Source organism: Aythya fuligula, chromosome 1 (assembly GCF_009819795.1).
Source record: "Aythya fuligula isolate bAytFul2 chromosome 1, bAytFul2.pri, whole genome shotgun sequence".
Lineage (NCBI taxonomy): Eukaryota > Metazoa > Chordata > Aves > Anseriformes > Anatidae > Aythya > Aythya fuligula.
In genome coordinates this window covers 141,852,572-141,866,007 of record NC_045559.1, presented here as the reverse complement: position 1 = coordinate 141,866,007, position 13,436 = coordinate 141,852,572, and the positions used below count along the sequence as shown (strand labels likewise).

General features: G+C 42.8%; 1 protein-coding gene across 1 annotated transcript in view; it reads right to left on the bottom strand.

Annotated features, from left to right (window-relative positions):
- The window catches only part of MRPS9 (mitochondrial ribosomal protein S9), a 30,600-nt gene extending 27,358 nt beyond the window's left edge, over positions 1-3,242 (bottom strand). The window contains exon 1 of the mRNA XM_032201572.1: positions 3,036-3,242. Within this exon, the coding sequence (XP_032057463.1) occupies positions 3,036-3,242 (207 nt within the window). The remainder of the gene's footprint in view (positions 1-3,035) is intronic.
- Positions 3,243-13,436: the final 10,194 nt, after the last annotated feature.

Genomic DNA, 13,436 nt, shown 5'->3' with positions numbered 1-13,436 from the left:
TGCCAATAGCATGCACTATTTTGCCTCTCCAACACTAGCGTTATCAAAGTCTTCTGCAGCTTAATTATTCCACAAACTGACCAGAGAGAACTGATTATCTGCGTGGCCTTCTGGGGTGAGAGGGTGGTAGGTAATCACCAGAAAAAAGGACACAGAGTAGAGAAAAGCAAAGATAGAAGAAGAATCCCTTCTGAATCAGAAAAATGCCAACTGTTGTTCACCAAAGAGCACCCTACACCATTTATCTTGAACCTCTTCAGCATGTCACTGCTCAGATGAGCAGTTTCAGATGGCAGAGCATCTCACAGCTCACCAGACCTCGCATTGCCCTCCCCCTGTCCCATTACCTACTACTTACTGCTCGCTCTGGCACTCAGACTCTTCCTCAAGCCAGCTCAGCTGCCTGGCCTTGGCAGAACACTAATTCCTGTGTCCTCCCCAAGAGCAGGGAGCTCTCTGCTGAGCCAGCAAAAGCAATTCAGAGAAGGCTCTGAGAAGTGCCAAAGCCGACGGGGAATGCAGCTGAAAGAGGGAGAAGGAAGAAGCGAAGTCCCCTCTTTATTTCTTCCAGAGAATTATTAAATTGTCTCTCCTTCTCCTGGAGTTGTAGCTTCAGTGTACCTTTGGCCAATTATTAAAATCCACACACTTAGAGTAATGAGATCCCTTATTATGAGGGACAGAATAAACCCTAGCATTTGAAACAACTAAACACCCCGAGAGTCACAGAAATAGTCCTCTGCAGATCACAATCACTGTTTTGACTTGACTTCTCTTAGTTAAGCTAATACGAATAGCTCAAAATACTTACAGTCCTCCTATAACTAATACAAACACAGCAGCAATCTTCAGGCCTGGATGCAACCACAAAGACATGAACACACAGATGTTCATTTGCCACAAAAGGCTTAAAAACAGCCCCAAGAAAGAACTCAGTGCTGAAGATCCTGCTGTTGCTTTGTGTTCTCCGTGGCTTATAAGCATCACATGCAATGCTAGTCCTGGTTTGCCCCTTTTTTTTTAATTTATGTTTTCTGTAAGATTATATTTACACAGAGAATTAAAACAAAACAAACAAACACACACCACAATTTTAAATTTGAACCATTTCTACTGGCAATGTTCTTATTACTTCCTTAGAAAGCAGGAAGGTATCTGCATATTCCCTATTCTTCTCGCAGTCGCTCCTCAGGAAAGAATTCATCTTCTGTCCTGCTTGTCTTAATAGTAACTAATTATTTGTAATTCTTGTCAATGAACATATGATTCCTTATTACTTGGCCCAAAATTGCTTTCTGGCTGCTATGCTTTAAACAGGATACTTTAGAAAGACTGCTTTCATCTTATTCCTGTCAATTTCTATTGTAATTTTCTCATTTTTGTCCTCCTTCCCTCAAGCTATTCACATTCTTCCCTGGTTTCAATTCGTCACTAATCAAAAGTCCCCGGACACACAAACTGTTCATAATTAGAAAACAGCCTCTTATGCAAATTAATATCTATTGTATTGGGTACCTCTTCGGGGATAAGAGGCCTATTTCATGGGTGGTACAGGCGAGAACTGCAAAGCAGAGCCAAATGCTTCTGGCATTTCAGTCAAACAAGAAAGCCCGCTCCTCGGCTTTCTAGGGGAAACCACAGAGGTCTGCATTTACTTTATTACACATTTCATGAAGCACTACTGCAGACAACAGCCTCACCATTTCAGAAGTAGTGATGGCCATTAACAGCACCCCTGAAATAACAGGCTGTTCCAACAGGAGAGGGAGAAGGCAAAGCCATCTCTTCTGGACCCAGCTCCTGAGTGTTAACCCTTCCCAACCAATCCCTCCCCAAACAACCTAGCATTAAAACAGGATTAAAACAAATCCTTATTTTCCACGGAGACAGTCAGTTTATAGAAAATCAGTTTCTGTAAAAGTTGCCTCAGAAAAAAAAAAAAAACAGCTGTTTTCAGGCAGCTTCAAGTTCGCTGGCCTACTAATTACAAGATGAGAAGGAGCAAGGACCTGTTTGCTTACTGTTGTCCCATGAATTTTGCTTCACTGGCGTACAGGTGGAAAACTAATGCATATCACCAATAGAGGAATCAAGCTTCCTATGCTTTTGCAAGGGAAGAAAACGGGAAGCAGAGACAAAAGAGAAAACTTTCAAGAGAAAACTCTATTTTACCACGTGGCACAGCTACGGAGGTGAAAGGAGATATCCCATTTACGAGGCATGTTTGCACCTGCACCATTTTCAAGCTGCTTCCACGCTGTAGGCCAGCAGATTTCAACCACCTCCCTTCCTAAAGCCATGCAGGATGCAGAGATCACTTGTTTTGGTTTTGTGTTCTCTGTCAACAGAGAAAGGTGGTATCATCTTCCTAATATTGATACAGATATAGTGGTTCACATGGAGCACTGGTCCCGGTCAAACACAAATAGCATATAAGGTACCCCAAATCTTTTTGTAGAGAAGAGAGCTATACAATCACAACAGAAACAGTAGACAGTGACAAAGCTAGATCATTTTCTCTTTATAAATTGTACTAAGTATCCATGCTTTGCTTATTAAGAAGAATAGACTACACCTATTGTCCAGTAAGAGGTAAGGGGAATGGAATTACAGTGACCCTGCCATTTCCACTCTCAACATGACAAGCTTAAAAATTAAAAAAACAAACAAACAAACACACACATATATATTATTATTATACTGTTTTATATATATATAACAACTTCTTGCTATCATAGTTGGGGAAACAGTTTACTGTTCTGCAAGTTGCTTTATGCGCTCCTATAAACGCTCAGCGCCCACCCCGCGCAGACCTCACGGCCGCTCAAATCCCTCCCCCCGCGCCCCCTTCCCCTTCCCCTTCCCCTTCCCTTCACCTCCGCCGGCTCCGCCGCGACCCCACGGCTCCCAGCCCGCCCCTGCACCCACGGCAGCCCAGATTTTTAATCACACCGCGACCCCCTGAGCGCCGGCACCTCTCAAATCCCGCGGCCAACCCCCGTGCATTCCCGGGAAGGGCCCGGCCCGGCTCTCACCTGCGATCCCGGCCCGCCCGCCGCCGCCACCAGCGCGGCGCCCCGCCGGCCGCCCGCCCGCAGCAGGCGCCTGATGGCCGCCGCCATCACCGCGGCTCCCGGCTCGGCTCGGCTCGGCTCGGCGCGGCGCGGTACGGCCCGGGGAAGGCCCCGGTGCCGACGATTGGCGGGCAGGGCCGCGGCCGCGCCTGCGCGCTGCGCCGCCATGAGGGCGGGCGGGGATGGCGCTGCCCTGCGCCGGGCACGGGCAGGGTGGAGATGGAGCTGTATGGGGAGAGGCTCAGGTCCTTTGGTTTGCTCAGCCCCGAGCAGAGCAGGCTGAGGGGAGGCCTCATGGCGGCCTGCAGCTCCCTCACGAGGGGAGCGGAGGGGCAGGCGCTGAGCTCTGCTCTCTGGGGACAGCGACAGGACCCGAGGGGACGGCATGGAGCTGGGACAGGGGAGGGTCAGGCTGGGGGTTAGGGAAAGGTGCTGCACCCAGAGGGGGGTCGGGCGCCAGGACAGGCTGCCCAGGGCAGTGGGCACAGCACCGAGCCTGAGGGAGTTCAAAAAGCGCTTACACAACACTCTCAGACACATGGTTTGATTTTTAGGGGTCCCATGGGGAGCCAGGAGTTGGACTTGATGGTCCTTGGGGGTCCCTTCCAACTCAAAATATTCTACGACGTGGTGATTAACAAGCTAAAGCCGATACATGGTACAATTACAACATACATCATTAAAACAGGTGGAACTGCTCTTCAAATAAAAATCAGAAAGTGGTTTTTGTTGTTCGTTTGTTTTTCTGGTTTTATGCCTCCAGACCTGTTTCACCCGGAAGTTGCAGTGAGTCTGGTGTGACCCCGCTGCTCTTGGCAGCTGTAACAAGAAGTTTTATTTCATCCTCACCTTTAGTTTTTCTCAAAGTAAAAAAATGCCTTTTTTTTAGAGGTAGTGTAGTTGTCTTGTTGATTGGGGTTTTGGGATGGATGCTGTCACCTTCCAAGGTGGCATTAGTCTGGATGCTGAATCTCCAGGGCTTCAGAGGGTGTTTTCTATTTCCCCAAGTTTTATGGTGTATATATACCCCTAGAGGTGATTGGATTTTGTCAATAGTGTTTTGTGCCACAGGAAAAGTGGAAAAAAAATAAATTTTTAATTCAAAATATATGTATATATACTCTAGACTTTTGGGGGCCTTCTCTCTAGAAGCACTTGTTATATGAGAGGACAATGGAAGCCAATCTCAGCTTTTCCAGGTTTGCTTTTGTTTTCACCTTTTTTTCTGGTGGCCTTTGCTTCCTCCCATTCAATCGTAAGTATGATTTCCTTCCTGGGATTTAAAAGGGGGTGTAAGAAAACTGGCAATGGGCAAGGGCAATCACCCATGCGGGGAGGTCAAGGAGAAGCCGGCTGGATAGGTATTTATTCCTAAGGTTACCAACAGTGAAAATGAAACCATCAGTGTTTTTATTGACGTGGATATATATAAGTGACTGCTATGAATCCTGTGCCAAAGGCAAACGATGAAACATCTCTGTTCTGCACACACCTGACCAAACCCTGGGAACAGCAGACTGCTTTCATTCACATGGTGTGTAGGGATTGTGCCTGTTTAGCAGCTGTTTCTCCAAAAGAGAACAAAAGTGGGTTGGGTTAGGGTCACGGTCCTACTGATGTGCTCGTGGAGAGGCCAGCAGAGCTGAAAGGTAGAGAAAGCCAAAGGTGCTGCAGCCTCTTGAAGGTCCACAGCGAGTCTCATCCGCCACCTGTTGCCCCCTTGCTTGGCTTTGCTCAGCATGGAGGAGTTCCTCAGTCCTCACCGTGCCAAACAAGCGTCACCTCTCACCGCTGCCAGCTGTCTAGAAGCAAAGTGCCGCTGGAGTGAGCTGCTTTCATTCTCCACATACAATTAATTGTCAATTAAATCCGAGGAGCAGGGCTGCCTATGCAATATTGGCTGCTTGCACTCTGAAGCTGGTTGATGTCAATCCAACTCCCTACACTCCTTAAGCCCATTTACTCCTGTGCCCACTGTGAAATAAAGCCAAATGCTACTGCAGTCCAGCATGTTTTCAAGGACGTGGGAGTCTATATACCATCCATGGTTTTAGTCTGAGGTTGTAAAATCATTCGCGTGAATGAAGAACTCGGTATACGTGGAGTCCAGTATTTAGTGAAAAGGACCATGTTGTGCCTCTTGTGGATTTTCAGTGGTCAGTTCTTACAAATTAATTGCTACCCCTTCAAGATAGAAAACTTTTGCACAAATTGTTTTGAAATCCCTTGATTCGGGTACTTTTCCAACCATCCTGCTACTGCCAAGGACTTGCTTGTCTCCCTGGAAGACATTTCTCCAGAGATGCCTGGGTTATCACCAGTTTCTAGACTGATCATGCAGCCAAATGCAAATGAGTGTAGTTACTTCTTGGGATGCTTTGAAGGAAATGGCTTTTGTGGTGGGCACGGTTCATGTATTCCAGTGGGATTCCTTCTGCTCAGATGACACGATTCTGCATTTACCAGCCCCAAATCACATTTTAGCACAAGCCAAATTAAGATAAAAATCAGTGGAAGTTATTTACATTCTCAGCTCCTGCATCCCCATCCCTCTGTCAAAAGTTTATTAAGACAGAGTTAAGGAAAAATGCAAGAAAACCATATTTAATCTACTTACCCAAGACTAATTCCAAAGGGCTTCTTTTTCTATCTCTGTATTTAGTTGACAGATTGTATATGCTATACCTAATCCGTGCAAACTGTCCTGATGCTTTGCTAAGCCCTTGTAGATCTTCAGTCTTATGTGTGGCAGGAATGTCCTTTTGAGCCCAGCTGGGCAATGCTCGACTCTGGGAACTTGTTCAAATGTGACCCTTATTACCCATATACTGGCATCAACTTGTTAATTGTGCTCTACACAATCACACAACTGGGAACTGCTGTTTGCAGCGCATTACCTGCTCTTGTTTGGAGACTAGATAATGAGGGTTAGGATATAGTTGGGGATAACAAAAGCTTTGGAGTCTGTCTTTCAGGGACAGCCTGAGACTCAGAAAACTGGCATTTCTGTGCAAGGCTTGAGATTTCTGAAGTGAAAAATCACTGAATACAAAATAAGGAAACCAGGCTGAGCGTAGCATGTACGTGGGTCAGGGGACAGCCTGAGGGGCACATCTGTAGTGTATGCAAATTCTGGAGTGCAGACCTGAGGCTGTGCTTCAGTCCAAATTTGCTGATTGCTTACATTACTAGCCCACACTCACACAGTCCTGCAGTGAGATTCAGGGCATCCTTTTGTAATCAGAGATGAGGTTTGTAGCTAGCCTGCGTACAGGTTACCAGTATGGATAATGTGAATACCACCTGCTTGAGAAACATGTATCCATGTGATAGTGACATGCATGGTAAAAATCAGGGCAAAAAAGCACACCAAGTTTCAGCTCCCTGCCCCACAGATGCAGACAGAAGACAGCAAGGATGGCAGTACTGGGTCAGACCTCAGGTCATTGAGCTTCACTCTAGCTGTGGTCAATGGTAGATGGAAGAGTAGAAAGGTGAGGAAAATATACTGGGATATTTCCCTGATACAGTCTCCAGACCTGCAATGAGCCAAAGGCTTAGACACACAAAAAATGTATGCAGGAGAAGAGGGCAGGTCTTCATGGATGATGTAGCAGGATCTGCTGTCACACAATCGAAAGAGCTAATATGCAGCACAGACGGTGGGACTCGATGAATCAGAAGACCAAAGAAATTTTTCTAGGAGCATTAAGACTTCTCAGGATATTATAATTTAAATCCACTTCTGAAGAGATGTCTGAATTTTGTAGTGTTTTCACTTCTGCACTTCTTCGCTACTTCAGAAATAAAATAATAGATTTGCTTTTGATTTCTGAAGTTTTTCCTAGAAACTATTTTCTCTTCTCTTTCACCTGTGCTTTTCCTCCTTAATCTGTGAGCATTTTGGCTGAAGTGACACCTGTGCCAGAACAGACACCAAACACCAGTGCTCGTCCAGGGACCAACAAGCTGGGTGGCAGAGACAGAGCATCCACATGTGGAGAATATTCCTCAGATCTTAGCCAGGGGCAGCTTCTGATTTCTCTTTAAAGCCAGAGAAGTTCAGGAAAACCCAGGTCCAGTCAACTGAAATTCAACAACAGCTTGAGGTTTTGGCTAGGGAAAGCACTGGAGAAGGGTGGCTCAACCAAAAACTTTGTATTTCAGAAGCTGATTGGTATGTGTTTGAAAAAACAAAACAAAACAAAACAAGTGTTAAAAATGCAAATAATTCAGCGGTATTTTAACTCTGTTCCAGTTAAGTAATTTCTCAATATTTTATGGCACGTGTGTGTTTTTTGACGTTGAAATTGTTTTGCATTGATTTTTTTCATCACTATTGAAAGGCTTGAGGCTGATATATCCAGAAGTCATGCTTTCTTAAATGCAAACACATTAATTTTACTTTTAAAAAAATGAATAATAAGAACAGCTATTTCATTGTACCTAGATTTCTTCAAACGTGGACTGAGCACACTCCATTTTGTAGACTGCATATGCTAGCTACCTAAGGGTTGTCAATTATGTTATGCTATAAAAGGCACAGCACTTAGGGGGCTGTCAATCAAGTCTGTTGTGAGAGAGGCTTCAAGAATCATTATTCCAACGGTATTTATTGAATGTAAAAATAAAACAAATTTACGTGAAAACACTGAGTGCAGATGGATCATATTTCATGTTATTGTGAGAGGGGTTTGGAGTGAGCACAAAAACAGGAGAGGTGACACCACCAGAGATCTGTGCTTGTGAAGCAGTGCCCTCTGGTTTCTCCGTCAGACAGCTTTCCTTCTTCCTGGAGGAAGGTGGTACCCAAATCCCACTGATTTCAGTGCACTTTGGATCACAGCCCCACATCTGTTTCATCTTTTCTTCACAGTACAAGCACTGGTGTTCTTTTTATTTTCCCTCCACACACCACTCACACACACACACACACACACACACAGCTGATGTGTATCTTTGAGCACTGCGAAGCTTTTTGGGGAGTGTTCTTTTCCGTAGCGTTATGTTCCAGCTCTACCATAATTTATGTGCTCGAGTAACCCCCATTGAATTTACAAACAGTTCTCAGAAGGAAAGAGAACTTGTATGGATGTAATTTGGAGGCATCTGAAGACAGTTTTATTCCACATGGATGCCAGAGTCAGCCCAAAGAGATCCAAATGCAGTGTCTGGGCCTATTTTTAGTTGGCAAGTGCTTTTAGACTATGTAACGTGTCTTTGTCATTTGTCTACCATACGCTTTGCCTCCATATGTTTATCACTGTTGCTATTGCTGATTCAGTATTTCAATAATAGAATCACTCAGAGATATGCTTTCGACTTGGTTTCACATCAGACTTCTTATCCCTGTATAATTAGACTAATGTCACTACTGATCCTAGAAGCAGCTCGGAGTCAGAGCTGACATTAGACCCATAAGCTGCATCTATACAGCTAAATAAAGGAGGCCTTAGCGCTGGCCCAGCAACCAAGTGACCTTGATTGAGTCACATCAGTGCTGATTTTAGAGTAATCTTCCCTGAGCAGTGATGCTGGCTGGAACAGCCCCAAATGGAACCAGAAATACAAATAATCTCCCTCGCCTGTAGACAGAGCAGTTGTAATTTTATCTCTTCATCACACAGGAGGAAATTTATTGCTCTTCCCATTACTGAACCTTCTCAGATTTATAAACTTTCCATTATTGATTTTTCTAAGTACTGGAGACGTACATATATTCAGAATAAATGGAAGAAAGCAGTGATTTCTCAAATTGTATATGCTTCCCAAGATTCACTTACAGATAGGGAGCAGACACTGTTAAGTCCTGCCTACCTCACAAGATAACCAGAAAATACCTCTTAAATTATGCCCTCCTGGGACGATGCAAGGAATTTGTCTGTGCTATTTGAGGATGCTATTTGAGGTTGGGGACTCCATACATATATATCTTTGTCAGGCTGCAAGCTCCGTCTTGGCTTTAAGGCTGGGATTCTCCTTACTGTGGTCTCACATCTTTCCTACTGGACTGAAATCCATGCAGGGTGCAGGCACGGAGCAGCAGACAGTTGATGCCCAAGTGCTATCTACCCCATGGAGCACTGTAGCCCTAGGCACCGAGTTACTCCTGTGGAGGAGGTCAGGTTATTGAGAATGTGGTCACCTTGGCCACAAAATAATCTGGCAGGAGACTGCATTTGCCCACTGAAAGCTGAACAGGAACTGACAAGGCAAAAAAAACCACAAGTGTTCCCTGGGCCACCTTCAGCAGCTCAGTGTTAGAGCGAGGAGATGCCACCTGCACAACAAGGCAGGGCAAATCTGCCCTTCTGGTGTATTCATGTACTCTGCCAGGAGCTTCCAGTAGAACTGGGCTTTAGAACAAGGGGTCATCGTTGTTGCTTTTCCAGAAGGTGCCTTTTCCAGAAGTGCTTTATCTTTTACAGAAGGAAAAGGTGTCACCTCAAATGGCATAGATGGGCATTGCATTGGTCTTCTGCATTCCTCCAGAAGAAGAAGGCATAAGCCTCACCTTTTAAGAGAGTATCAGAGAAGAAAGCTGTGCATTCTTTATCCTTGGAGTATTTTGGAGCTTGGGAACTGGCAAATACTGCATCTAACATTTTCCATGCTTCTTGGAGATGCTCAACAGAGGTCAAAATGGTTATTCAGGGGAATTAAATCTCTTCTTCTTCTCAAAATGGGAATGATGACCAAAGTACTGGCCAAATCAGAGCTGAAGATGAAGCTTTGCAATTATTTTAACAAGCTTTGGACAAATCTGTGAAGTAATGAAGCCCAAGAAAGTATCACTTAAAGATTTCAGGTTTTAAAACAGCAATAGCAGCAGAAGCTTCTGAGTCATCAGGGCTTCCACTGAAAGTCTAAAGAAATACATATGAAGCATCTTTCACAGAGATAACAAGGAAGGAGAATGACAAATTGAATCTGGATTTGGGAAGAAGAAAAAAAGCACCAAGTACTGATATTACTTTCTGACTACTATATTCAAATAATAACACAAATAATCTGGCCAGTTTTCTGCCGTAGAACTCTTTCCAGAAAAAAAAAAAAAAAAAAAAAAAAAAAAAAAGTTCATATGTCTGTATTGAATCTATATAAAAGCTTTGGGATCATTTGCTTTCTTTCATGATAAAACAACTAAATATGATAATAAATAATGTTTTTATACCTGCTATAATATTTTTAGGTACTTCATTTTATGATTTGAAGGCTATAGAGAGTCCAGCAAAAGCAAGTATCTAACACAATACAGATGTTCTCCCCAGATGTTCTGATAAAGGAACTGCTGGCTCTTTTTGGCTTCTCTGTTCTTACAGCAATGAGGCACTACACACAGTCTGCCCTCTGGGTGCCAGCACTTGAAGAGCCAGCCAGAAGGACACCTGGAAAAGATGCTTCCCATATTTATTTCTGCAGCAAAAGAAGGGTATAGTCCACAATAATCTTCTGTTGGTCTCTTTGGAGGTGAAATTCATGCAGGGTGCAGGCACAGAGGTGGAAGTCACTCGCAGATGGAAGAGCAGGCTCTGTTTTGACATCTCTTACTCTGCCCTCTTCAACTAAATTTGCTTGGCACCTTCAGCTTAAGAGGGCAAATGATCCAGTCTGGAGCTAACTCATGAAATAACACTCATAATTAATATTATTCTAAGTATCAGTAGAAACTGCCTGAATCATCACCTCCTCACATGTGAGAAGCCAATACTGTACGTCAGCCTAAATCTGAACATCTGCAGCAAGCAACTGCATTTCTCAGATTATGGTAGCTCTCTTGCAAAACAGGAGGCAAAACAGAGGAAAGTTTTCAGGGTTTGGGGGAAAAGAGAAAGGATTCTGCAACTTCTGTGAGCATTGTCACAGACTGACAAATTTACCTGCATGTTGATGGCACAAGTCATGTGTCATTTATAATGTGCTGTCACAACTTAGCCGAACATGGTTGGCTGGCAGCAAATTATCCTGAACCTTGCAGAGGTAAGTAGGCTCCAGCTTATTCAAAAGGATGCCAGACATTTTGTCTCTTTGGCCAAGTCTTCCCAGTCATTTATAAAGTTACATGCAAAGGTCAAACTGTACTTAGGTATAAAATATGGTTAAAAGAAATCACATTAAACCATTTCAGTTTACTTAAATAAAAGCAAAGCAACATGGAAAAGCTTCTTAAATATCTCCTGGGAGAGGACTCCACTGTCCCCTACTAAGCGGGCTGTGATCACTGTTTTTCCACTCTTCTGGTTAGACTAAAAATAACAAAATAAAGAGGAGTTTCATCAAGAGTTTCTGTTGGGGTTCTGATCAAATGTGTAAAGAAGCATAAACTCCTTACGCAAGGAATCTTCAGAAAAAAAATCTAGAGTGGAGTTTTCAAGGAAAATATGATGCTATTCAAAATTAAAAATAATAATAATAATTTTAAGCACTGAAAATAAAGGGAAGGGAAGTCAACTACATGAAACTCTTTTCTGGGATCAATGGGATAGATATTTTTCTTTGCTTTTGTTTTGTATTTCTGTGGGACTCTGCTATCAGCATACATTCTTCTACATTCCTATAAATCTAGCACTGAATCAGAATTTAAAGGCAAGCCTAACTTGACCACAAAAGATCACATCATTTGGCATTTCACTCTTACACATACTTCAGGGACAGCTCCATACCTTACTGATCCTGCCCACAGACTGGCTTGACCTTATTAATCTGATTTGGCTATGGCAGTTATGACACTGATCAGATCCCGTCTAAATGGTTTTTATATGTTCATTTTCTTAAGATTTATGTTCTGCTACAATAGGAGAACTAACAATGACTACTTTCCCTGCAGTGTTTAGCAGTCTTGGGACCAGAAGCCATTAAGAGCAGGACATCAGTCTCACTAGAGGCAGAAGTCACCACTTGTGTAATGACTAAACAGTAGAATGATAAGGAAGGTTACTTTTGATTTTACAGGTGCTTTCCTGAAAAACTAGTAGCGTTGTCACTCTTCACAGGAAATTTTTTTCAATTCTAACACTTGCTATAAAAAACATTTCCCTAAGTGGAAAAGGGTGAGCTGAAGAAGGAGCCTGAGATGCTTTCTGTCCCAGACGTAATGCTGATTCCAAGAAATCACTTCTCTAGCAGACCTCAGGCAGTTCCGTGGCTCTGTGCAGATGCCACTTAGGAGAGAGCTCAAGGAAAGAAGTCTGAAGTAGGATTTATCCTTTATCTTCTGTGATTTTATTAATCAAATGCTGTAAATGACTGATGCTCAAAAGTGAAACAAACAAACAAACAAACAAAAGCTACCTACAAATAAACAAGCAAACCAAGATCCACCTTTCCTCCATACCCCTCAAACAGTTGCAGCATTATTTATGTACTCCGTGCCAAGGTGCTGATTTGCACTGGATAAGGCCTTTTGATGCATTTGTCATAATACATCTTATTCTGAAAATGCTCAAGCAAATGAGTAACTTTACTCCTGTGAATAGTATTTACAGTTCTTTCATGGTTAGGCATTTGGCTATTTCTTCTATATTAGAAGTACTTTCTCTTGATGTCTGGATAGAGGGCTGAGAGACACAGCAGGTAGAAATGTTCCTTACATGTTTGTACCTATCCTTTTCTCATCGCTTTTTTTGATAGGGCTATTCTTGTCTTGATATGGACATTTTCCTTCCTATCCTGTCAAGGCTATTTCTTCATCTTTACCTGATAATGATACCTCTTGCTCAAGCTGATGGAGTGTTTTAAGAAATACAGATGTGTACTATACTTAGAAATAAGAAAACTCTCTGGTGAGGTGCTTTGTCACAATGCCATTTCATCCAACGAGACATACAATGGAGAGTATGAAATGAAATGGTGAATTATTTGGTAAAGTATTTCTACACACGAGATAGTATTTCTACACTCTGGTCACTGTTTGAACATGTTTTGGTAGCCTACAAGAAGTTGGCCTCACAAATGAGGACCAGGAAAAATGAGGACCTGGGGAAACAAAATTTGTTTTGTTTGTTTCTGTTTGAAATTTTCTGCAAATGATATGTAGCTTCATTGTTATTTTTAATTGTTTATGTAGGTTTGTTGAAATGGGTTTTTACACTCTGCCAGAATATGATACTCAAGCACCCTCTAATTATGTAGAGAACGTTTGCAGACATACATTCGTTTTCATATTTATTTTTTTTCAGATTAATATAATCTTTTGATGCACAAAATTGGAATTGTTTGAAATTCTTAAGAGAAAGCAAATTTTCATCTCATGTTCACAATGTAAATCAGATGTGAAATATTTGGATCCTCTGTTCCAGGAGTAGAACAGATCTGGCAAAATGGATTGACATATCTGAGTGAGTCTTCTGCTCACTCATTACA